This window comes from Pistacia vera, unplaced genomic scaffold, assembly GCF_008641045.1.
Source record: "Pistacia vera cultivar Batoury unplaced genomic scaffold, PisVer_v2 Contig212, whole genome shotgun sequence".
NCBI lineage: Eukaryota > Viridiplantae > Streptophyta > Magnoliopsida > Sapindales > Anacardiaceae > Pistacia > Pistacia vera.
Genome location: NW_022196016.1, coordinates 1,958,850 through 1,986,053, shown reverse-complemented (window position 1 = coordinate 1,986,053; position 27,204 = coordinate 1,958,850). Strand labels below are relative to the sequence as shown.

The window sequence follows — 27,204 nt, the reverse complement described above, 5'->3', positions numbered from 1 at the left end:
CAGATAAACTGTTTCACTTAAAGTGTCATTCAAGAAGGCATTATTAACATCTATTTGCTGTATATCCCATCCATAGGTGACAGTGTAATATCTGCCTTCTAATCAAGTACTCAAAAAATATACATAATGAAATTACATATAAGATAGTAAAAGAGTTGGGCCCAAATTTTCCTTTTATTAAACATATACATTCTTTATACAAAGTTTGGATTATGTACAAAAGTTATCAAAAACATGATGGACAGTGTAACCATTTCTCCTCGCGTGTCGACGCCCATCCGACCGCGTTCTCACCTAGATCCTGCAACCACAAAGAAAACAATGGGATGAGCACAAAATAATGCTCAGTAAGTAAATCCTCTACTTGACTGTCCCCGTAATTCTTTTTCTTAATTCTTTCCTTACACTTTTTCTCATTTCATTTATTTTCTCTTTCACACAGCTTTCGTTACTTAACTTCTGTTATATGTCACGGCCTCATCTTACCAGAGGCACGGCCAGGTGGAGTTCACATAGCACTAACCCACTCTTCATGACTTTCGGGTGGAGATCACAAAGCACCAACCCGCTTTTCGTAACTATTGGGTGGAGATCACAAAGCACCAACCCATTTTCATCACTATCGGGTGGAGATCACAAAGCACCAACCTGTTTTTCATATTTTCTCATTCTCTCTATTGTTAGAGTAGTTCATACACATAGTTCTCTACTCTTTTTCAAGCCACTTCTCAATGCACAATTAATCTTCTCCACTAATGCTCTCATGAAATACCAACATGCAATGTTGCAAGAATTAAGGTTTACTACTCATGATTCTCTTAGGCATTTCATCAAACAACTAGTGTGCATACATAAACTCTACTTTATCTATGGTTCCATCCCTCTCTTGAACCATCCAAAATGGGAGGAAACTCCCTCACATAACTATAATTCTAGTCATAAAAGAACACTCCCAAAGAAAATACTCAATCTCCTCCAACTTCATTTCAAACTACATCCTCTAATCACTGCATATTCATCACATATTAACACTTCTCATCAATAAAGTGTATTCAACAACCATACAACAAATACTCATCTCAACCCAATTTCTCAATATATCATACACATGCATAAGTAAATCTCTACTTAATCTCTACTCAAAAGTTTTATCAAATTTCAACTTGGGATGGATTTACTTACCTTGCAATGGAGAGATCACACTTGCACTTTCCCTTCCTTTAAAATGCTTGTCTCTTCTCTACAACTTTACACAATAAAACCATAAGCCTTCAATGTACAAATATATGCAAAACTTCACATCTAAAGCAAGAATCCTTACCTTAGGATGCCTTAGATTGATTCTCTACCAAGATCCAACTAAAAACCCTCAAAAATCCTTGAAAGCTTGAAGGAAAAGTTGAGAGGAAATGGAGAATGAAAGAGGCGGTGGAAGATGAAGAATGAAGGGTTTACTAAGCTTAACCCTTTTTTAGCTCAAATTATCTTCATTCATTCCCATATTGCCTTTGCTTTTCCTTGGAAATTTTATCCTTGTCCTTTAAATCATTACAATCTCACCCCTACTCTAACATAGTCTCCATAAAATTCTCTTACATTTTACTCCCCACTTTTCCTGCTAATTAAGGGTAGAAAGGTCATTTGACCCTTATGGAGAGTTCTCTAGAAACCTCAAGAAACTTTTCTACCTTCCCGTTGCCGCAATAAAGAAAATTCCGTCGCCCCAGTGAAAAATTATAGAGCCGACACCGCAAGTACAAAGCCAACATCGCCGCGGCGAAGACCGAAATTCACACTTCGCCAAAACTCAACCAAAATCATGGCAAACACTCAACCAAACCAACTAAGGGCCAACCAACTGAAAATAATGACATACAAGCTCAAATAAGAACAAAGCAAAAAACATTCAAACATACAACAGAATTTACTACGTACCTCAAGTGGGGCGTTACAGACACCTTGGGTGAAAATAATTCTGATTGTACAAGGCTTAACAAACGGGGTTTGTTGAAAACCCTTTGCAACTAGCCTGGCCTTATATTTTTGGAGAGTTCCATCAACATGAAATTTTATTCTAAAAACCCATTTGTTACCCACCACATTCATATCAGCTTCCTTTGGAACAAGAGTCCAAGTACCATTCTTTATGAGGGCATTGAATTTGTCTTGCATTGCACTCTTCCATTCAACATTTGCAACAGCTTTAGAGACTAAATTAGGTTCATGATAGATAGGTTTGGAAATAGTTAAAGTAGTTGTGGTCATAGAAGCAACAGCTTTAGATTTGGTTGTCATTGGGTGAATGTTGGTGGTTGTGGTTATGGTTGAATGTAGCTGATTATTTGTGTTGGTGGCTGATGTGGAAAGTAAACTAAAATTGGTGGTTTGGAGAACTGTGAAGATGTTAAATCAACAACAAGTGGGCAAGTAGGCAATTGCTCTTTTATGTGATAGTGAGATGGCAGTTCTGATGGCTTGAAGGAAGTTGTGGATGAGGAAATTGGGTGGTAGCAAGTGAGATCTATTTCAAGGGGACACAATGATGTATTTGGAGCTGGTTGTAAGGAAGGGAAAGAAGTATGAATGGTTGTTGGAAAGGGCTGTGTTTGTGAACTGGTATGTGAAATAGTAGGAGGATTTTCAAAAGTGTCAGAGGTGTCGTGGGAATTGGTTTCAGAATTTTGATGGGAAGGATTAGTAATGTGTAGGTCAAGGTTGGACAGGTGATTATTGGTAGGATGAGTTTGATACTGCACTGTAGAAATTGAAGGAGAATCACCTGCAGAACAAGTTTTGCTCGAATAGATTTCCTTACTGGCAAAATTAGTTGCTGGTGGCATAACATTATAAGGAAAACTAGACACTAAAGAGTTATGATCTGTAGAGGTGAACATATTAGAAGGTACCGATGACTGATTTGCAGAATTAGGATAAAGACAAGACTCTTTAGAGAAAGGAAACTCTAACTTATTAAATTGAACATTAGGAGTGACAAATATTTTTCCTTCAAAATTGAAACATTTATAACCTTTATGAATCAGGCTATATCCAACAAAGACGCGTTTGGAAGAGTGAAAACTAAACTTATGTTTGTTGTAATCCCTTAAATAAGGGAAACATGTGCACCCACAGACTTTGAGAGAAGAGTAGACTGGCATTCTATTAAATAAGACTTGGTAAGGTGAGACAAAGTTCAGGACAGAGGTAGACATTCTGTTTATAAGGAAGATAGCTGTGTCAAATTCAAGCCACCAAAAATGCAAGAGCATGGATGCATGAGCTAATAGTGTAAGACTAGTTTCTATAATGTGTCTATGTTCTCTTTCGCCCCTCCTATTTTGTAGGTGGACATATGCACATGGGTGCCTAAATTGTATCCTTGCAGTTGCAAGATAGGAAATCAATCCCTTATATTCTGCCCCTTGGTCAGATTGTAAACATAGGAGTTTATAATTGAATTGTCGTTCGACAAGATGGTGAAACTTAATGAACACATATTGAACCTCTGCCTTGGTTCGCAAGGGAAACATCTAAGTGTATCGGCTATAATCATCTATAAAGTGAATATAATATATATAAGCTTCTAGAGAGATAGTTGGGCCTGGTCCCCAAATATCACTGTGAACAAGTTCTAATCGTTTGGTTGCTCTAGATTGTGATATAGGAAAGTGATTCTTGTGAAGTTTGCCTAACTTACAGGCATCACAAAAAGGTAAAGAGGATAGGGATTCTGTTGAAACTGATTAAGTAGTATTTTTATGCAGATGAGTCAGAACTCTCTGAAAGGCATCAATATGAGGATGGCCTAATCTATTGTGCCAAACAGATATCTTGTTCTCTTTGTTATTGCTAATATGAAGTGCAAATGATGGATTGTTTTCATGATGATGACAGTTTGTACAATCATTGATAATGATGCAACCATGTTTTGTTGGTGATGACATGTGATTCACAGCAAGAAGTATTAGACAATATTATGAACATGTTTATGAGATAGTAATGAAGTAGTTTTATTAGGTTGAAAGGAAGTACATAGGTTCAGGTCAGATGAGCCTGAAGAGCAATTATTTTGATTAGATTGAATAACCTGTTTGTTAGAGCAACTAAGTTGACCCAAAGGATTAATCTGCTCAGGTTGAACAACCTGTTTATTAGTACAATTGAACTGACTAGAATCAGTTTCAAACGACTCTAAAGGCTTGTGATCTAAAGTGGTAGCAAAGGATTGAGACGAACTAGATTGATTGTGCACATCAACTGAACATGATGGTAGAGTAGGAGGGATGTGCAATTGATATAAACCATCTTTAAGTCCTTCCTTGAGCAACACTGTTCTGGTAGCTTTGTCCTTAACAGTGCAAGAATCAGAGTCAAACTCAACAACAACCTTATTATATATAGTTAGTTTGGAAATGCTGAGTAAGTTTTTTGTAATTTTAGGCACACAAAGAACATTTTTCAAGTGAATACATTTTGATTGTAAAGAACTAGGTAACAAGGTAAGACCAATATGAGATATGGAAAGAGACTCAGCATTGCCCACTTGCAATTGTTCATTACCTTCATAACTCATGTTGGCTGTTAATTGTGTGGATCAAATGTGACATGATCAGTGGCTTCTGAATCCATGTACCAAGCTGGATCAGGAGGTGTGGTTGAAGTGATGTGTGATACCTGCATATGAGGAAGAGATGCAGGTATTGAATGAGAGGCAAGATAAACCTGATTAGGAGAGTGCAATTGTTGACTAGGAACTCTGAATCCTTGTTGTTGAGGAGGAAAGATTGAATGATGTTGCTGAGCAGGAAGCTGCTGAATTGGTTGCTGTATGATAGTATTCCCATCTCAGTGAGGACATGGGCCAAAATAGCTAGTAGATGGATAAAGTTGCTACTAACTACCACTGGATACTCCAATGTTTTGATGGCCAACAATGAAGAAGCTAGGATTCTATCCATTAGAGTTGTTACTACCATGACCCGTACCAATCATGCTTTGTTGACCAGTACCAACCATATTTTGGTGACTGGTGTTAGCAAAACCAGAATTGAACATACCAGGACTAGTACCAATAGCAGAAGGAGATCCAGAGAACTGAGGCGGTGCTCCATTATAGTTAGCATTGTACCAATGGTAGCATTGAGGTGTCGTGTGTCCAATCTTGCAACATAATTGACAAATCGGTTTGCCTCTACCATTATTTCTGCCTCAACCTCTAACATTTCCAACAAACTAGGAGGTCGATAGGGAGAAAAGGTAGAGTTGAATGCACCAGGTTGATTTCCATAATCAAAGGGACAATATAGAACATTTTGGGAAGCTGATTAGTGGTAAATCTATGGTGATACTAGTAATGAGTTCTGTAGGGAAGACAATTGATTAGAAGGACCAGGAGCTTCCTTAGATGTACCAGTAGGACCATATGGCAACAATATAGAATTGGGGAACACAGATCTATTATTAACACAATTAAGAGTAGCAACGTTGACTGAGTTTTGAGGAAAGTCAATAGAGTTGAACTTCTCAAGCCTCTATTCATATTTTTGCAATAAGAGTTGTGCCTCCTGTAGTGAAATGGAATCAAACTTTGATTCAATTCTGGAAGTCAGGTTTACAAGTACTACATCAAATTCTGGTCCCAATCCATCTAAAATGTATTGGAGCAAATCTTCATCTGAAATGACTTGACCACTTGCTGACAAACTCTTAGCAATTCCCTTCATCTTTTTAACATACGCATTCACATTCATATTACCTTTTTGAGTATTTTGTAGAAGGTTCTTCAAATGTAAGGCTTTGGCTTTAGAGTCACTTAAAAATTCATTTTCAAGGGCAAACCAAATATTGGTAGCAAATCTACACTTGGACACATTACTAAACATACACTCAGAAATTGATGCTAAAAGCCATGTGACAAGAAACTTATCTATCTTTTTCCAGGCTACATAACCCGAATTAATTCTTTCTTTTCCTAAGGTTTCTTTAGTTCCATCTTCACCTAATTCATTCTCAAGATTACTATCTGAAGAAATAAGAGGTTCAGGACATCGAACTTGACCTGTTAAGTGTTCTTTAAGGTCATGAGCTCTGACGGCGACAAGACTTGTGATCTCCAGAAGCAATAATTGTCTCTATAATTATCTCTTGTTAGCTTTGGACTAATTACTTGAAGGCTAGACGAAAAGATTGAAGAGTAACCACTTGTTGAGATACCAAACATCTTCTCTGAGCTTATATTGAAGTTGTTGTTTCTAGAAATCTTTGCCATTGACATTAGTCTTTGGCTCTGATACCATGAAAAGAAATTGAAAGAAAAGATGAAATTCTAGAATACTTTGGAGAGAATTTTTATTATTGAACTTAACTGAATGAGTTTACACGATTGGGAATTTATATACAGAGTTGGAGAGACTGAGTGAGCTAAGAGCTGGAAGACACAATTATTGAGTACACAAAACGACATTGTTCTTTGTGAGAGAAATATGAGAAATTACAAATTGGTCCCTCAATCTTTGAATATTGCTCTTTTCAGCCTCTTACCAACACGGTAAAATGGTTCAACTGCTTCTAATGCAAAACGTACGTCTAGTGTTATATTATTGAGTATATTTTATATCAATGATCTGAGTTACAAAGAGTTATCCTAATGAGTTCTCTATTTCTCAGTCTCTATCTCTCAATCTCTATTTTCTTTGTCCTCTAGAAGTAAATTAGGGTTGGCTTTATATCACACTCGTTATAAGGTTGAGTTGGAAATAAACTCCAATTCAATAAAACAGGGAAGAGCGTCACCTTCAGCCTTGAATATAAGATCCATATCACGATATTTATATATCAATTGGGGATTTATCTGCTCCAGATTTCCTGCATAACATTTGGAAACAAAAACTATCGAGTTGTGACAATAATTGTTTTCAAATTAAACTATATTAACATATTTAAAAAAACAAAACAAAACAAAAATTGGGTGTGAAGAGTATTATTCTAAGCAGCAACAAGTTAGCTAATATAAGTTAGTTAATATGGGTCTTCAGTGGTCTCCTTATAATTGGTGGGATTCTCTTTCTTAAGAGATTATCTGTATTTCCATCATCGGTATTCCCAAATGACTAATTTAGTTGATTTACATTAATTGTATTAGATATTGTAGTTTCTTCTGCTTAAGCTAATAGAGATCGTGCATTTTGGTTTTGCTTCCTTTTATTTAGTTGATATATGTTGTGTGTGATTTTGTCGGAAGTTTGGAGATCTCAGAAATTCGCAGAGTTGTAGTTCAACTTAGAATCAGCGCGACGCTCAACAAGTTCGACCTAGAATCAATTCGATCTAGAATAAGCTCGACTCAGCTAAACCTTGTTGCGGCAACCAATCTTAATAATTGTTCGACAGATCAGAGGATAAGCATCAATCTCTGATACTTCGGAAGAGATAAGACCAACATCAATGATAGCACGATCTTTATAATCACTGAAATCACAGGATTGCATACCAAGTCTAATCGCAATCCCGGATTTATCTCTCTTTCCTTACTAAAATCTTGTATAAATAACCCTTCAAACGATGAGAAAAGGGTTAGCAAATATTGTCGGATTGGGGAAGAGTTGGTGGTGAAGCATTATTCCTGAATACATTAATTTTAATGAATTTTTATTCACCTAGTTTTTCATCGCCTAATTGATTTTGCCCATCTTTCAGTTAATATCTAACACAATAAGGAATACATATCATCAAAATTGAATAAATAGTTTTAAGAAATGATCCATCATCCGTATATAATTTTATGACCGTTTTGTTATCGTTAGTTTAGCTTTTGAATGCTACACGGAGAGACAAAAGAGAAGGCAGTGAAAGAGTTAATAGAAGCATTGGAAAAGATAGAGGGAGCGTTCAAAGAAAAGAAGCATTTTGAAGGAGAGAGCATTGGGTATTTGGATTTGGTAGTTGAATCAATTGCTTACTGGCTACCTGTCTAAGAAGAAGTTTGGTCTGTGCAGATTTTCAACTAGGAGAAATTTCCAGCCATTACAGCTTAGATGGCCAAGTTTCTCAACCACCTAGTTATCAAAGACAAACTACCACCCAAAGACAAGATGCATGTTTACTTGGAGGGCGTAGGGAGGCCATATATAACTATTTCAACCCAAAGCCAGAGGATAATTAATGCTCAAATCAAGCTTGGAATGTAATAAAATTGTTATTAGAGTAAGTGTTATTTTATGCTAAAAGTCTTGAATTGGTAATGAAAGAAATGGAGGTTGTACTGGTAACTTAATGTTATATATCTACTGTTTTCATCGTATCACGTGGTTCATGTCCCGTAAGTAATCTAGCATCAACTTCAGTCAATATTAAGTATATCAATCTAAATTTGTTTTATCATATATATTTATTTAAAAAAATACAGTTATAGAATGATTAGATAGAACATTTTTCAAAGGTAGATCTAATGCTTGGAAACTCTGACCAGAGGAGAAGTCAGTTTCTAAGCTATAAGGATTGTCCACGGATTGTGAACGGCAATTGGGGATGTGGTGCTTTTGGAGGAGATCTTAGACTAAAGGCAATAGTTTAGTGGCTTCTGATGGATTATAGTAATTACGCCTTGATTTTAGAGTACTGTGATCATGGTATGATTTCTGAATTACTATGATTATGACTTGATTTGTGCAATTAAAGATTATCTGTTTTCCTGATTTCATGTAATTATGTATGCATTGTATTACCATACTTACATTTGTATCTTTGTATAAATAGGACAAAGCCCATTACATAAAATAATATACAGAAGACTTTTTTACATTTTCTTCTTTCTTTTAGGCATACTCTGACAACCTTTGTCTCTTCTCTTGCCACTCTTTTCCATCTCTGACATGGTATCAAAGCATCTCATCCTAATCCAGCTTTAGCTCTTCTAAATTTTTTTATGTCCCTGCAAAATCAAATAGATACTCAATTAGATTTCTTATCTAACCACTCTTTTTTGTCCCAACAAAGACGCACAAATACTTGGTTAAAATTTATCAATCCTTTCATAATCCAAATGACAACCAACCAAAACACAAACCCCACAACTCACAAATCAAAGCTCTCCCTTACAAGCCCAAAATGAACCCACTATTACTCCAGTGTTTTCCTCAAATCCCACATCTGGCCTCATTTCCACAAATGGCCCAAACCACACAACTGATCCAAACCAAACAATTGGCCCAAACACCATGACTTGCCCAAACATCACAATTATCTCAAATCCCACCTTTAGCCCAAACATCACAACTGGCCCAAAACCCATTTACAATTTCGAGTTATAATCTGAGACCATTCACCTTCCATATGCTTTCGGCCATTGCTCATTACTCTAAACAAGGAGATGTATTGTTTTTGGCAACCATAGATGGGTTAGAAATTGTTCTCATCAAGCAACAATTAACTGGATCTGATAGTTATAGCACTTGGGCTTGCGATTTCTGATGAGCCCTCATGATCATAATAAAAAAAGGCTTTTTATATGGCATTGTTCAACCACCAACTGAGATACATCTCCATCGTCACTGGAAGAGATGCAGCATGCTTGTTCACTCTTGGATAGGCAATTGCTCTTCCTCGAAAGTTGCGTCTGGATTGCCACCCATAGAGATCGCAGTTGAAATGTGGAAGAACATACAAGAGATGTACGAGAAGCTATACTTGGTTAAGATTTTCACCATTCGGTAACTCGTCAAAATTAGCCAAGGCAACTTCATGGTTACAACTTATTTCAGCTAATTGTGTGCCGTGTGGAATGAACTAGATGCGGCTAAAGAAACTTGATAGGCCATTGGCGACTCTCGTTAAATATCAGCGAATTCGTGACTAACAACAGCTGAGTTGTTTTCTTCTTGGCCTTAACGAGAATCCAAATCTTTGGCATCTCACCTCCACCTAGTCTTTGTCACATTTTCCAGTTGGCCGTCCAAGAGGAGAGCCAACGAAAGGTCGCCATCGATGGTGCTCATTCTGGGAATGTTGTGGCTTTTATCGATGAACGAATGGTGTCCATCGTGCCGTCAACCGCTGAGAGAAATTTTTGGGTGAACGGCTAGGGTTATCCAATTTAGCTAAACACTCTTTTTTATATGACAACATGAAGGGTCAAGATCAAATCCCTCCATCCAACAGCCAGTAATTATAATCTCTCTTGCAAAGATCTAATGGTCCACATGCTGCCACCTCACACATAGGTTTAACCAGGTCAAACAAGCCTAATGGGTCCAATGGGCTCAATTGGTCACATGGGCAACAGATCATCTAGGTCTAGATCCTTTAAAACTTGAAAAGGCAAGATGTATTGTGACTATTGCAAGAGACGAAATCATGCCCGAGAAAATTGCTGGAAATTACGTGGGGCTCCTAGTACTACCACCCAAGACAAAAGTGGAAATCCATTAGTTTATCAAGTTAACAATGTCTATGCTGGAAACCAAATGACCGCACCACTGATTAGCATGGAATAGTAAAATCAACTGCTTCAGATGATGAATCAAATTTCACAAATGCCCTCGACTTCCTATGCAGGTACATCTTTCTATCTAAATTCTATTCAAGATTGTAATAGCCGCTTTCTACTCAAATACTCATAAAACATGTACATAATAAAATACATATAAAGTAGTATAAAAAGTTGGGCCCAAATTTTTCTTTTATTAAACATATACATTCTTTATACAAAAGGTTGTATCATGTACAAAAACATCAAAAACAAGGTGTACAGTGTAGCCATATCTCTTCGCTTGCCGACACCCTTCCGACTGTATCCTCACCTAGGTCTTGCAAAACATAAAAAACAGCGGGGTGAGCACAACTAGTGCTCAGTAAGTAAATCCTCTACTCATCTATCCCTGTAACTCTCTCTCTCTAATTCTTTCCTTACAATTCTCATTTACTCTCTCTTTTATACTTCTCTCTACTTTCTCTTTCTCATAACTCTTTTCTACTAACTCTCTTTAGTAGTCACAGCCTCATCTTACCGGAGGCACGGTTGGGACTCGCTCCCACTCTACGTGACTTCTACTCATTCTAGCCGATCGGACTCGGTTATGCATGGATTCGGAACCCTTGGCCATGTAAGTGTATAATCTCTCTCTCTCGGGTACTCGGGTATAGCCCTCATCCACATGCACTCTCACGGGCTACACCACTTTTCTCTCTCATACTCATGCCGCTTTCTCAATGCGGCGTACATGCGGGAATACTCTACCCATTACTCACGGGTTCCCCATCGCACAACCTACTCTATTCTCTTTTCTCTTCGTTCTCTAGTGCTCATTCTCTCTTTCTCTTTACTCTTNGGGAAAAAGTTGGGTCTATGCAGCTTATGAAGGAAGAGAAATTTCCAGCCATTACATCTTGGATCAGCAAATTTCTCAGCCACCCAGTAATTAAAGACAAGTTACCACCGAGGGACGAGATGGTCGTTTACTTTGAAGAGCGCAGGGAAGTCATTTATAACCGCTATTATCCAAAGCAAAAGGAGAATTAATTAATGTTTTCAGTCAATGAAATGGATTATATAAAGCTTGAAATGCAATAAAATTTCCGTTTGGGAATGTGAACTTGTATTATTATTGGAAGAAAGGGATGTTGTATAATTATATGAATTTCAAGAAAGAATGTGTTGTATTTAGAGGTGGGAATTTGGGTCCGGACTGAAAAAACCCTCTCAAAAAACTGGGTTGTCCCAAAACTAGACCAGACCCATGGAGGAGGGCCGGATCCCAGGTTCGGTCCCTCCTCCAAGGCCCCTGTTTAAATTTCCGATTTGCATCATTGTTCAGTATATTGCTCAACTTGCTTGATATTGCCAATTACTTAAATTTAAAACCAAACAGTGCCCATCATTGGAGTTGTCCAGCCGAATTCCTATTTATCAACAAATGACGGCAATGGGTATTGGCTAAAAGTTCTAATGGGTATCTTGCTTAAAGGTAAACATTTTAATATTTGGTAATGGATTGAGATTGACTAACCTTAATATTATAAATATTGCCATTTGCATATAAATACAAAATCAAGTGCGTAAATTAATTTCTTGTACTTGTTCTAAAATACATTCCAAAAATTGCATCTCAAATGATGCATTATCATTTATGACATTGTCATATCATTTAACATATTATTAATTTAACATCATTTACAATGTGATTTTTTTAATATATTTTAAGATGAGTAAAATTATTCTAATTAAATAATAGCATAGATAATTACCCAACAACTACGTAGTATTTGAAAAGGAGCATTGATTAAGGTCTAGATGAACAGGTTGCTATTTAAATCCTTTCTTGTTTAATCTTCCAAAGAAGTATGATTGACCAGGTTCGGGCCCAGGGTTTTAAATAATAATAATAAATAAAACGAAAGAATTTTATAATACATATATAACCACACGCGTCATTATCTCATTGGAGGGTCTCGTTACGTTACAAAATCTAATTGGTCCGTCGCGTAAGAGTTAAGACATTATCTATGTAAGGTGTAATATTGTCCACACGCCGCCTCAAATTAACCTTAGTATTCAATTAGTCAAAATTGCCGTCCAGTGGCTTTTGTATATTTCTCATCCGTTCTAACTCTATCCTAAAATTTTACTCACCGTTAATTGATATGATCCTTTACGACTAGATTTATAATAAATTTGGTTAAAAAATGTTAGATCAACATACTATTGATTAGATTAAATCAATAATGTATCATTATGTCATATTCTGATCACCTTCCAATGATGGTGGTTAGAATCTGATAAATATAAATAGGTAGGAGTGTTTTTTTTAATTTTTAAATTTTTTTTACTAGGAATGTTTAGTTAAATTTATAAACTTAGAGAGTTTGAAAATAGTTGAATGAAATTAAATTAAATTTTCGTAATAGAAAACAAATATATATTTTGAATAAGACAGTGTTAAGGGTAGTAAAACAAAGAAACTTATCCATCTAAAGGTGTAATAGTTTCCACACGCCGCCGGCCGCCAAAATTAAACCTTAATATTCAATTAGTCAAAATTGCCGTCCAGTGACTTTTGTATATAAGTATCTGGAAATAGGACTAGGCAAGTAGGAAACTCACTAACAGAAGCAGCAAAATTATAAATGGCAACACAAGTGAAGCTCTTGGGATTCTGGTGCAGCCCCTTTTCGTTTCGAGTAGAATGGGCTTTGAAGCTGAAGGGTGTTGATTACGACTACATTGAAGAAGATATCTTTAACAAGAGCTCCACGCTACTGGAACTGAATCCAGTTCATAAGAAGGTTCCTGTGCTTGTTCATGATAACAAAGGCATCTCTGAGTCTTTTGTTATTCTTGAGTATGTCGATGAGACTTGGGAACAAAATCCATTGCTGCCTAAAGATCCTTATGAAAGAGCCACAGCACGTTTCTGGGCAAAATTTGCTGAAGAGAAGGTAACTATTCTATTCATTCGTCTTGTTGTTAATTTTACAACTCTTTTGCAGTTGAAATTTTCTTTAGATTAGAAGAAAAATTAGCCAAGATCTCTAAACGAATTCGTTTTATAACTTGAAAATTTTATGAGATTAGAGTATCTTCAGAGCAAACGTTGCAGTTAACCAGAAAATTTACCCCATTATCTTTAGAAGAAGCTACTGCAACCTTATCTGGTTTCCTCTGTTACACTGCCCTTTGGCCCACTGTCTTCTTTTGTTTGTTGTGTCTTTGCTTGCTCATTCACCAACAACACCTGTGAATTGTAAAAAATGTATGGAGCTCGCTATTGTTATTATAGAATCACATGTATTTTATATATTGAATCTAGTTTCTATTAATTCAGATTTTAGATAATCCAGTTTGTAAGTTGCTGTTTTACTTTCTCTGCATAATTTATCTCTTCGAGATACTGTAGAATTGGAGAAGAGTTGGTGGCGAAGCATTATTCCTGAATAGATTAATTTTAATGAATTTTTATTCACCTAGTTTTTCATCGCCTATTTGATTTTGCCCATGTTTCTGTTAATTTCTAACACGCTAAGGAATACTTCTCATCAAAATTGAATAAATAATTTTAAGAAATGATCCATCATCCGTATATAACTTTATGACCGTTCTGTTATGGTTGGTTTAGCTTTTGTATGCTGCATGGACTGCAATGTGGTCCAAAGGAGAGGCAAAAGAGAAGGCAGTGAAAGAGTCAATAGAAGCATTGGAAAAGATAGAGGGAGAGTTCAAAGAAAAGAAGCATTTTGAAGGAGAGAGCATTGGGTATTTGGATTTGGCAGTTGGATGGATTGCTTACTGGCTACCCGTCTGGGAAGAAGTTGGTTCTGTGCAGATTTTTAACCGGGAGAAATTTCCAGCCATTACCGGTTGGATGGCTAAGTTTCTCAGCCACCCAGTCATCAAAGACAACCTACCACCCAAAGACAAGATGCATGGTTACTTTGAGGGGCGCAGGGATCCCTTATATAACTACTTCAATCCAAAGCCAGAGGATAATTAATGCTCAAATCAAGCTTGGAATGTAATAAAAATTTTATTTAGAGAAAGTGTTATTTTTATGCTAAAAGTCTTGAATTGGTAATGAAAGAAATGGAGGCTGTACTTATAACTTAATGCTATATATCTACTGTTTTCATCGTATCCTGTGGTTCATGTGCCATAAGTAATCTAGCATCAATAAGTAATCTAGCATCAACTTTAGCTTCAATATCAAATATATCAATCTAAATTTGTGTTATCATATATATTTATTTTTAAAATTACAGTTATAGATCATTTTTCGACGGTAGAGCTTATTAACAACCAATTTATGTCTTCATGACAGGGCTTCTAGCGGTGTGGCTTTTTCTTTGGGCCATGTTTTATTGTTGCAATGTTGCTCCTTCGTTCTCAGCCTGTTTACTTGGGGCCTCTTGCTCTAATTAGCCTTTTGGGCTTTGCATTCTGTGACAGCTTGTCTCATTGACTTGTGTTGATCATATTGTATGGAAAACTTTTTTTTTTTTTGGTTATTGGAGTGTCTAGACTAGCTTGTGCGCACCTCAACTAATTTTTGAAGTCTATTGAACACCTTACAAGTTCAAAGGGCTAGGGAAGTTATAATGTTATTGTGACAGATGATCCCAAGGTTTGAACCTAGGAATTCAAGGAAGGGAGCAAACCTCCTTGACTCCTAGGCCAACCCCTTGGGGTTGTATGTAAAACTTTTGCTCTCTTATAAATTTGTTGTATTGCATCATGTTAAGGAAGATTTTTTCTATGAAGAGAATATTTTCTAAAATGAAAAGTAAAAATTATAGAACAAACTGGTGGCAAGACTAGATAAATCATCATAGATGAAACATTTATTTTGATTGTTTAAGAAAATATTATTTCTTTATTGAACTCAGCCATAAAACTTAGGAATGCTCTCCGCCAGTCTAGTCCTTCAACCCCATTTGTATTAAGGGCTTTATTTCTTAACCTCTACATATATAGTCATCCATACAGATGCATTTTGTTTACAATCATACACTTAGGGTGTGTTTGGTTAGGGGTAATCTTTTATTATTGAGGTAATGTCATCTTATATTACTTGATTATCACGTTTGGTTGTCAAGTACTATAAGATTCCGGTAATCTTCCAAAACTAATAGTAATTACTATTGGTAATATAGAAGGTAATCTGATTACCTCTATTTTTTTTGGTATTTTATGATTACTTGGTAATCTTTATTTTGTTATAATTTTATCCTTTATTAATAAAATTTTAGAACAATATTGCCCTTGTTTTAAAAACAATTTACAAACTACTAATGAACTATTTTATCCTTAGATATAAACTTTTTAAGACATAAATACCCCTGGACTTAAAAAAAATTACCCAGACCACCGCCCGCAGCCGGCGTTAGAATAGCGTACAACTGACTAGATATGGCCGACCGTGCGTCAATCTGGCTGAAAACTGTTAGATCTATTATAACCATTTTCGACCAGATCTATAGCTTTTGGCTATTAATGACCAAATAGATCTGGTCATAGATTTGGCCATTTCCTGTCAAATCCATGATGGATCTTGCCGGAAATGGCCATTGGTGCACGACAGACCAAATCCGGCTAGTTGTGTGCCATTCCAACCACTGCCATCGTCGTTGTCGACAGTGGTGACAGGCGATCGGTAGAGGCTTGGGGTGGATGGCATTTTTTTTTTTTTTTTTTTTTTAAGTTTTAAACTTTTTTGGTTATTAGGGTGTTTTAGCTAAATCTGAAATGTAGGAGGTTAAAAGAATTATTCAAAAAATAATATTTTATTAATATTTAAAAAGGAATGTAATTTAGTAAATTATAAAACATACCCACCAATTTATTCCTTCCAACCAAACATATTAATGTAACATACCCACCAAACACATTTCCTTAAACATTCCCAATAATCTTCAAGGTAATCTATTTTTCCATTAATATAACATTCCCTACAACATTCCTTGAACCAAACACACCTTAGGGCTTAGCTTAGTGTCTCTGCCTCTCCTCCCTTCACCTCTCCTCCCTTCACCTCTCTCTCTCTCTCTCTCTCTCTCTCTCTCTCTCTCTCTCTCGCTATGAACTTGACCCTGGAGTGAAAATTGTCATCTCAGACCTACTCTCTTTCAATCTCCATGTATCTTCTGTGGATATATCAAACGAGTTCCTCATAACATCCAATGGTAGCACTCTAAACACTGAGACACGTCCAGCTAGCTGGCTAGTCTAGGTGAGTCCATTGATCTTGAATGATTCCCACTCTAATCTATCGCTGCTTGCTTTCTTCACCACTACAAAGTTCTGTGGAACAACCACAAGTTGACCCTCACGAATTTCCTCATCGAATATAGATTCTCCAATGCCCTTTGAAAATCTTATTAACATTCTTTATACAAACCTACACCATCTTCTTTAAGAATTTTAAAAGTATAGAAATGAATTGTGCTCCAAGTACTAGGGCTCCGTTTGGTACACTCTTTAAAATACTATTTTGGTTTTCCCAATAAAATTAAACCCAAAAATGCATTTGTTTCAAGATTCTCAAAATCCTATTCTACTTTATTCATTTCACAAAACATTAATAATTACCTTTCTCGCAAAGATAACCTGATTTTACTTTTTTTCAAAATACTATTCTAAAAATCATCTAATAATGAACCAAATGAAGCCTAGATCATTCATTACTTTCCCAGTCAAAATTTTCTTTTGGCTTTTGTTTTATATAATTTTTAAAGACGGATGATTTATGTGCATAAATGTACAACAATAGCTCTGGCACCTCACCAATAGAAGCAAAAAAAGTATGGCAAAAGAAGTGAAGCTCTTGGGGTTTTGGGCTCGCCCATATGTGTATAGAGTAAAATGGGAACTATAGCTAAAGGGTGTTGATTATGAGTACTTAGAAGAAGATATCTTTAACAAGAGCACGAGGCTCCTGAAGCTGAACCCAATCTACAAGAAGTTCTTGTGTGTTGTGTGTGAATTTTGCTGTAAGCTCGAAAATGTCAATAGCTCGAAAAAACTTGATAGGCTATTCGCAAGTGTATGAAATCGTGCAAGTAATAAAGCTCGAGTAAATGAGTAACGAATCCCAAGAGAACTACCTACCAAGTACCAAACTAGTCTATTTTATTGCTATTTGATGAAACAGAATTTTATGAATGAATTTAATGAAAAAGAAAACCAATTAAAAACTAAACAAAACCAGAATTTTATAAATACTTTGGTATAAAAATCAATATGGCTAAACCCTAGAGCACAGATTTCACACCAATTTAATCCTATGTATTGACGATCATTACTAACCTAATTAAGCTTATTCTAAAGGCCAAACTCCCTAATATTCCCCTAATTTTCTCTTGAACAATTAGTGAATTAACCTTTAAACAACAACCCAAAATATCTCTAAGTTGGATTTAGAAGCTAAGAGATCATTAAGTTCTATGGAATTTACTAGAGCCTCATAGATCGCGATAACATATCTTTAGCGTTCGCTCAATCTATGGTTTTATTACCTTAGATAAATCAGGTTTCATCTCTCGATCTCAACTCAACCCATGATATCATTCAACCCTTGGATCCTTAAGAATTGAAAGCATTACACACAATAATAAAACTTAGAATTAATGCTCAATAAGAAATCAATAAAGATAGCGTCAACACATATTCATAAATTGGGCTACATCTTTAGCCCTAGAAAAGAGATTTAGTTCATAGTTACAATAATAAAAACCATCATTCTATTCAACAACATGAGTTCAAGAAAGAAAAATATAAAAACTTCTCTAATTGGTGAACAAGAGCTTCAAGAATCCCGATCTCCAAACTAGTAGCCATCCTCTTCTTTCTCTCCAAAACTCCTTTAAAACTTCTTAAAGACCCTTATTTATAGTCCCAGGGTTTTGATCTTACTTAGGAAAAGAGTAAATGACTTAGCCCATTCAGATTCGGATTAGGATAATGCATTAACCTAACAAGCCCGTGACCCATCGCCGCGGCGGTAAGAATAGTCGCTGCAGCGATCGTTCTTTCTGTCCAAGGCGTCCGTGATCTTCAGAATATGGTAAAGTCATCAACACAAACTTTAAACTTTATGGCTCTCTGAATAAGCTTTCCAACGCCACCAGAATCGTCAAATTTGATTTCTACAGCTCAAGTTATGACAGAAACATCGAAGCATGCTCATCTTAAAGGATTTCCAGATTTTACGTTATATCTTTGACGCATCATAACTTTCTTGTTTCAACTCTGATTCTTGTACCGTTTGTTCCTACGCGTCATGAATTCCATTGACATCATTCTTTTCCTTTCAAATATCTGTTTGAGCCTGAAAACACTCAAAATACACCCGTGATCCCGTAAAAGGCATTTATGAAAGAATTAATTGAAATTCCATAATTTAAACACATTTTTCCATAAATAATCCAGTTACATCACTAAAAAAATATAAACTTTCAAGCTCTTATCACTCGTGAAACATGAAGCTTGTTGCCATCTAGAGCTCGCTGCAATCTTAAGGTCGTAAGAAGACAAAGCTTGACTAAAGCCAAGTTCGCTGTGACCTACTTAACAGTTGTTAGATAGCTCAAAGGATAAGTCTAGATCTCTTGATATCTCGGAGAGGATATTGCCAATATCCTTTTAGCTCAACTTTCACGCACAATCACGAAAATCACGGGATATACATCAAGTGTGATTGCTATCCCGAATTTGACTCATTTACCATTTTGATATTCATGTATAAATACACCCAAAAAACGATGTAGAAGTGGTTATCAATTATTATTCAGTAAAAGGAGAAGCAATAAACACAATGGATGTAGGTTTGAAAAGAAACTTGCCAAACCACTTTAAAAACTCTTTTGTGTCATTTACATTGTACTCTTTGCTAATTTTAATTAATCACACACACATCCGTTCTAATTCCATCATAGTCAATCAAATATCTCTAGTTGGTGCCTTTTTTGGTACCAACATTTTGGCCCTAGAAGGAGGGCCCTTGACAAGCTTTCCTATTCCTAGCAAAAGCAATCTCAATAGAAAATTCGATTACTGGAAATTCACTATGGCCCATACAAGACAATCCAGAGCAGTCACCAGAAGCCACAACAACGTGGATGCCGTTCACCAAGAAGTGAACCAGGCTGCCAATCAGAGCCACCTATCACTTGTGCCGCCGCAGCAGGTCACCAATCAGCCTGGGGCAGGAACTTCCAACCCAGAAGGTGGTCAGTTGATGGATATGGTAAGGTCACTGACTAATGTTGTGCAGGCAATGCAACAAGATTTGATGGGGTTGAAGAAAATATAGCAAGTCAACCCAGATCTCGATCAACCAGTCTTTACCAAGCCTACTCCTAGCGGAGAGAATGTGTTGGTGGGTGACTAACATGGTTTATCAACGAGCAGAGGTAACCATCATCCTCGGCGAGGAAGGACGCATTCTGCTTGCGAGCATGAAGCTTTGGAATAGACTAATCTCGGAAGGCGACTGAGGAAATAGCCCATGGGTGAAAACGAAGATAATGGTCACCATGAAAATGTTCATCCTAAACGGAGAAACACCCAACATCAGTATGTCGATCTTAACCCATGCCAAAGGCAAGCTCGTTCCTCGTAGGCACACAAGGGAAGTCATACGCGCCAATCTGGCAGCAACAATCGACGTTTTGGTTTTAATTGATGTCGTGGATAGGAAACTGGGGAGTACAATAATACATACTACCCCAGTTATCATGACTCCACATTGCGCACAAGTGCGTAGGACAGACTAGGGCCACAATCAACTAACCTCAGAACTCAATTCCTTGAATTGAGAGTAAACAAGGCCCGAGAATAGAACCTTCAAGGAAATGTCAAACTTGATCAAGTATTAAAAATGCTTGATGACTTGAGAGCTCACCAAGATAACCAGGCGGATGGGATAGTCAGCTCCCCATTTACATAGGAGGTTCATCAGACACCACTTCCCTATGGACTCAAGGCACCCGAGAACAAGTTTGACTGGAAAGAAGACCCTGGAGACCACCTAGATGCTTTCAATGATCTGATGGAGTTGCATTAGGTCTCTGATTTGCAGAAGTGCCTCTGCTTCGTTGTAACATTAGTAGGAGATGCCAAAAGGTGGTACAAGAAGCTTAAAGCAGATTTAGTTCATTCTTGGCAACAATTTTCCCCAATGTATCTCTAGCAATTCCAAGCGAGGAGACAGTTTGCCATGCCACTCAACCATTTGATTAATATTCGCCAAGAGAATGCGAATCCTTGACCTTGTACTTAATGAGGTTCCAGAACAAGCAAGCTGAAGTTGCGGATGCTCCAAAAGAATCAATCTGGACCCTACTAATCATCAGAATTAGGCCATAAACTGAATTATGAAAGGAGCTATAGAAAGAGGATCATGTAAGTCTAGCCCAATTTTATCAAATGGTGGTCAAACATCAGCGAGTTGAGAGCTTGTTGGCAGCATTAACTAGGGGCACCTCAAACAACGCTTCCCTCCAGCGGCAAGATCGCTTAACAGACTGAAAGCGAGACCAAGACCGAGGTGACAAGGACAAGAATCGGTTTTAGAAGAGACAGAAAACAGATTTTTGGCAAGAAAAAGACCATTTTCCCCGTTTTACTGAATACACTGCTTTGGTGGACTTGATACAGTGAATATATGAAGTCTTCCATGAGGCTCAAAGACTACCTTATACAGAAAAAATGAGGGGGCCCCCAAACAGAAGAAATTCGAAGAAATATTGCAGAACCATAAGACGTTGGGCACAATACAAATGACTGTTGAGCTTTTAAAGATGTAATCAAAGACTTGATAAAGAGAGGTCATTAGAAAAAGTTTGTGGATAAGAGCAAAGCTCGTGACAAGCGAGATGACCGAGATGATCGATCACAATTCCCGTTACCTGATGACCACATGGTGAAAATGATATATGGTGGGCCTAATGCCACAGGAAACTATAGACATGCTCATGCGTAATATGCACAGGAAGACAGAACAGACTCAGTTCCTCGAGTTATGAGTTGTGAGGAAAGGCCGCCAAAGCAGTCTAAAGCAAAAAGTGAAGTGATAGGCTTTACGAGAGAAGAGGGAAATCAATTTCCTCGCCTAAACCGAGTATATTGCCCATGTGGTGCAAAGCAGTGATGTCCCTCGATCAAAGATCCAAGATGTGCCACTAGTCCAAGAGTTTCTAGATATATTTCTAGATGATTTGTCAAGTTTACCTCCAGAAAGAGAAATGGAATTTAGCATTGAGTTGGCACCAAGGACAACACCGATTTCTAAAGCCCCTTATCGTATGGCCCCAATCGAGCTCCAAGAATTGAAGAAGCAGCTCCAAGAACTCTTAGACAAGGGTTTTATTCGACCCAGCCATTCTCCCTGGGGTGCTCCGATTATATTTGTAAAGAAGAAAGATGGGTCGCTACGGATGTGCATAGATTACAGAGAATTGAATAAAATGATAGTGAAGAATAAGTACCCATTACCTCGCATAGATGATTTATTTGATTAGCTTAAAGGAGCAGCAATGTTTTCAAAGATTGATATGAGGTCGGGTTATCATCAAGTAAGAGTTTCAGAGCAAGATATAGCTAAGACTGCATTTCAAACAAGATATAGGCATTATGAGTTTGTAGTGATACCTTTCGGGTTAACCAATGCTCCAGTAGTCTTTATGGATTTAATGAACCGGGTGTTCCATGATTGTCTTGATCGATTTATAGTGGTGTTTATTGATGACATCCTGGTTTATTCTAAGACAAAAGAAGAGCATGAAGAGCATCTGAGATTTGTGCTACAGCAATTGAGAGATAAGAAGTTGTATGCCAAATTTTCTAAATACGAGTTCTGGTTGGATCAATTTATATTTTTGGGCCACACTGTCTCAAAAGAAGGTGTGTCAATAGATTCCGGTAAGGTAAAGGCAATCTTAGAGTGGCAAAGGCCAAAGACAATGAAAGAGGTTGGAAGTTTCTTGGGGCTTGCAAGTTATTATAGGCGGTTTGTAGTAGGATTTGCCCAATTGGCTAAGACGCTTACAACTCTTACCAAACAGGAAACTCCTTTCATATGGATAGATGCGTGTGAAGAGAGTTTACAAGAGTTAAAAGGAAGACTCACCACAGCTCCTATTTTGGTGTTACCACATGAGGGTGTAGACTATAATATTTATATAGATGCCTCACTTCAGGGACTTGGTGCTGTGTTGATGCAATTAGGTAGGGGCTTGAGGACATGCTGAGAGTGCGTTGTATGGATTATAAAATGACCTGGCATGAGATGCTACCATTGATAGAGTTTGCTTATAATAACAGTTATCAGTCTACAATTAAGATGGTTCCTTATGAAGCTTTATATGGTAGACGATATAGATCCCCACTGCACTGGGATGAAGTAGGAGAGAAAGATGTTTTGAATGTAGCTCTTGGACTAGAGATAACTCAGAAAATGATGGAAGACATTAAGTTGATCAGAAATAGAATGAAGCAAGCTCAAGACAGATAAAAGAGATATGCAGATTTAAAAAGAAAAGATGTAGAATTTGAAGTGGGTGATAGGTTTATTAAGATTTCCCCTTACAAACGGGTAATGCGGTTTGGTGGTAAAGGAAAACTTGCCCCTAGATACATTGGCCCTTTTGAAGTATTGCAACGGGTAGGAAAAGTAGCGTACCAGTTAGCGCTACCACCAAATATGGATAGAGTGCACAATGTTTTCCATGTATCAATGCTTCGAAGGTATGTCAGCGATCCCTCCCATATATTGAAAGCAGACGAAGCGGAATTAGAGGAGAATCTTGTTTATGAGGAGCGCCCAGTTCAGATACTGGACAGAAAAGTTAAAGAGCTCCGAAATAAGAGTATTCCACTAGTAAAAGTTCTATGGAGGAATCATACAGTGGAAGAAGCTACATGGGAAGTAGAACAAGATGTACGTAACCACTATCCTAAGTTGTTCAGTTGAATTTTGCGGACGAAATTGTTTTAAGGGGCAGAGAATTGTAACACCCACATCAAGGTACGTAATTTTATTTATGCCCTAATACATTTAGTTGGATTTCTTTGAAGTTACCTTAAACAAATGTGAAGGAAATTCCTTAAAACTTTATTGGGGGTAAAATAGTCTTTTCACTCCTAATTAGATGAAAAAGTGGGAAGTGAAAGGACACAAAATAATGTAAAGAAGATAATAAAAATGAAGGTATTTTGGTAATTGACTAAAGGATATAGATGGAATTTCATAGAAAGTGCAAGGGCAAAATGGGAATATAAATAAATAAATAAATATATATATATATATATTTATTTATTTAGTTATAAGGTTGCAATAGCCTAAACTCTAGCCATTCTAACCCTTCTTCACGCCACCCTTCACCCCCATTTTCTCTCAATTTTCTTCACTAAATTTCAAAGAAAAATAATAGGATTTGGCTTGGATTTTCATAGATTTTCAATCCTAAAGCATCCAAAGGTAAGATTCTAGCAAAAGGAGTGCAATTAAACTTTAAAGTTTCAAATTCTTATGGTTTTTATATGATCTAGGTCCAAGAGGAAGAGACTTTTAGCAAAAGGAGGTGATATCACATATTTAAGGTAAGTAAACCTAATTTTAGCCTTAATTTGAGCAAGCCTTGTGTAGTATGATTCTTGCATGTTCTTATGTGATTGTATGTGAGAATTGTTGGCTGTTTTTGATGTTGAATGATGTGTAATTTACAGCCATGAGAAGTAGTGTATGGTTATGTGATGATTTGGTGAAGTTGTGGAAGAATTAGTGTTGAAATTTTTGAAGTGTTGAGAATTGTTGAAAATTGGCATGGTTGATGCTAATAAAGTGAGTTTTGCTCAAATTTTGGTGGATTTAGAGAGATATGGAAGTGTAGCAACTTAGTGTTGTATGTGCATAAGAATTGTTTGATGAAAATCCAAAGAGAAAATGCATGCATGAGTTGGCTAAACCCTAATGAAGAAAGGTTAGAGAAAGGCAAGAATTGAAGTGTAACATCTGCTGAAAACTAGTACAATGCATGCATAATAACAGTAAAATTGGGCCCAAAAATTTCTTTTATTATAATTCATATGTCTTTTATACACAAAGAGTACTGTTTACAAAAATTTGTTTTAAAAGACAAAACAGGGGAAACAGTGTGATTCCTCTTCGCTTGCCGAGCCCTCCGCCTGCATCATCACCTAGATCCTGCATCACAAAGGAAAATAACGGGGTGAGCACAAAATAATGCTCAGTAAGTAAAACCCTCTAACTGTCTGTCCCGTGTATAACTCTTAATTCTTTCCTTTTTCTAATTCTATTTCTGTTTCTGTTTCATAAATACCATGGCCTCATCTTACCGGAGGTACGTCCGGATGGCGTTCACACAGCACCATCCACTCTCCATGACTACCGGGTGGAATTCACACAGTACCAACCCGTTCTTAGTGACTATCGAGTGGGGATCACAAAGCCCCTACGGTTTTCCTAACTATCGGGTGGAGACCACTTAGCACCTACCCGTTTCATGCCTTTGGGTAACAATCACAAGCATTAACCGTCTCTAGTCACTGTCGGTGATGATCACAAAGCATCAACCCGCTTCTACTAAAGTTGGATGATGATCACAAAGCATCAACCCACTTTTCTAACAACTAACCGGATAGTGGTCACAAAGCATCTACCCATTTCTACTACTCATCGGGTGACGATCACAAAGCATCGACCCATCTCTAAGGGCTATTCGGTGTGGTGATCACAAAGCATCATCCCGATTCCCATAACTGTCAGGTGATGATCACAAAGCATCAACCCATCTATTCTACTCTTCTAATTCACTCTATTCTAGCATTTTCTTCTCTACTCTTAGAGTAGTTGCATCCACCAAGCTCTCTACTCATAGGGATTTGCATATACAAGTTTCCTAAACTTTCTTAGGTCACTTTTCAATACACAATTAGTGCCTATGGATGGTTCATCTCCACTAATGCACTATGAAATGCCAACATGCAATGTTGCAAGAATTAAGGTTCACTACTCATACTCAAACCTCTATTAGCATTTCATCAAACAACTCATGTGCACTATAAAACTTATTATAGCAATGATTCTAAAACTTTTCTAACATCCAAAATGGGAAAAACCCCCTTCACAAAACCATAAAACCTGTCAAATAAACACTTCCAAAAGGGATCCATAAACACCCCTTCAATTTCATCTCAAACTACCTTCCAACCCAACAACTCATTTCTCTATTTGCAAAGAATAAACAATCACAAGGCATAGAAATCTCTATTAAGCCTCATACATGGCATATCACATGTATATCACATACATACATCATTTCTATCAAAACCCTAATCAAGAAAATCTTAAATCTCAACTTGGTTGGGGTTTACTTACCTTGTTATGGAGAGACTTCACCAACTCTTCCTTTCACTAGTTTTGCTTGACTTTTCTCTACTCTTAACCAAATAACAAAAACCTTCAAACTTCAATATGAACTAAAACTCACAAATCACACAACTTAAGTAGGAATCCTTACCTTAGGAAGCTTTAGGTGCTTTTACCCCCAAATCACTTCAAAACCCCTTGGAATTCCTTGATCAAAAGAAAGAGAAGTGAGAGGAGAAAGATGGAGAGTGCGTTTTTGAGAAGAAGAATGAGGGGTTTGCTAACCTTAATTCCTTTTAATGAAATTTATACCAAAGCATTCCCATTTTGCCCTTACTCTTCTTTGGGAATTCCATCTATATCCTTTGGTTCATTACAAACTCACCCCCATATCAACATATTCTCCATGAAAAATCCTTACAATTAACTCCCACTTTTCCTGCTAATTAGGGGTAGAATGGTCAAATTACCCTTAGGGAAGAAAATATCTAAAACTCAACAAACATTTTAAACGGTCTGTCGCCGCGGTGAAGACACTTCTGTTGCTGCGGCGAAACTGTCCAGAGAGTTTCCCCGTGGTTTCAACCCATCTTCGCCGCGGCGAAGATTCTCCTTCGCCCCGGCGAAGCTTGGCACACTAAACTCTTCTATTTTCAACCAATTTAGAGCAAGCATTCAACACAACACCAATCAAACAATATTACCAAAACCAACTCAATAAGAGAAAGAAGCAACAATAACTACGTACCTCATGTGGGGCGTTACATTCTTCCCCCTTAAAAGAATTTCGTCCCCGAAATTCATGCAAATAACTCTGGGAAACGAGTTCTGCATGTCTCGCTCTACTTGCCAAGTGGCCTCTTCCACTTTGTGATTCCTCCAAAGGACTTTCACTAGCGGAACACTCTTGTTCCGAAGTTCTTTAACACTTCGGTCTAAAATCTGAACTGGACGTTCTTCATATACTAGATTCTCTGTTACTTCACGTCCTCTACGCTCAGGATGTGGAGGGGATCACTTACATATTTCCGTAGCATCGAGACATGGAAGACATCATGCACCCTGCCATGCTAGGTGGTAGAGCAATCTGTAGGCCACCTTCCTACTCGTTGCAAGACCTCAAAGGACCTACATACCTCGGTGCTAACTTCTTTGCTTCCGAAGCGCATTACTCGCTTGTAGGGGGAAACTTTCAGAAACACTTTGTCGCCCACTTGGAATTCTACCTCTTTCCTTTCAAGTCGGCATAACTCTTCTGTCGATCTTGGGCTTGTTTCATTCTATTTCGATTAACTTCACATCTTCTACTAGTTTCTGAGTCATCTCTGGC

The 27,204-nt window shown here is 37.2% G+C and overlaps 1 protein-coding gene and 1 pseudogene across 1 annotated transcript; both read left to right on the top strand.

Annotated features, from left to right (window-relative positions):
• The first annotated feature begins 13,069 nt into the window (after positions 1 to 13,069).
• Positions 13,070 to 14,623, top strand: LOC116129568 (probable glutathione S-transferase). Its single transcript, XM_031415284.1, has 2 exons — positions 13,070 to 13,431; positions 14,109 to 14,623. The coding sequence occupies exons 1-2, from the start codon at positions 13,120 to 13,122 to the stop codon at positions 14,481 to 14,483; spliced, it is 687 nt and encodes a 228-aa protein (XP_031271144.1). The 5' UTR covers positions 13,070 to 13,119; the 3' UTR covers positions 14,484 to 14,623.
• Positions 14,624 to 17,288: 2,665 nt separating this feature from the next.
• The window catches only part of LOC116129543, a 48,679-nt pseudogene continuing 38,763 nt past the window's right edge, over positions 17,289 to 27,204 (top strand).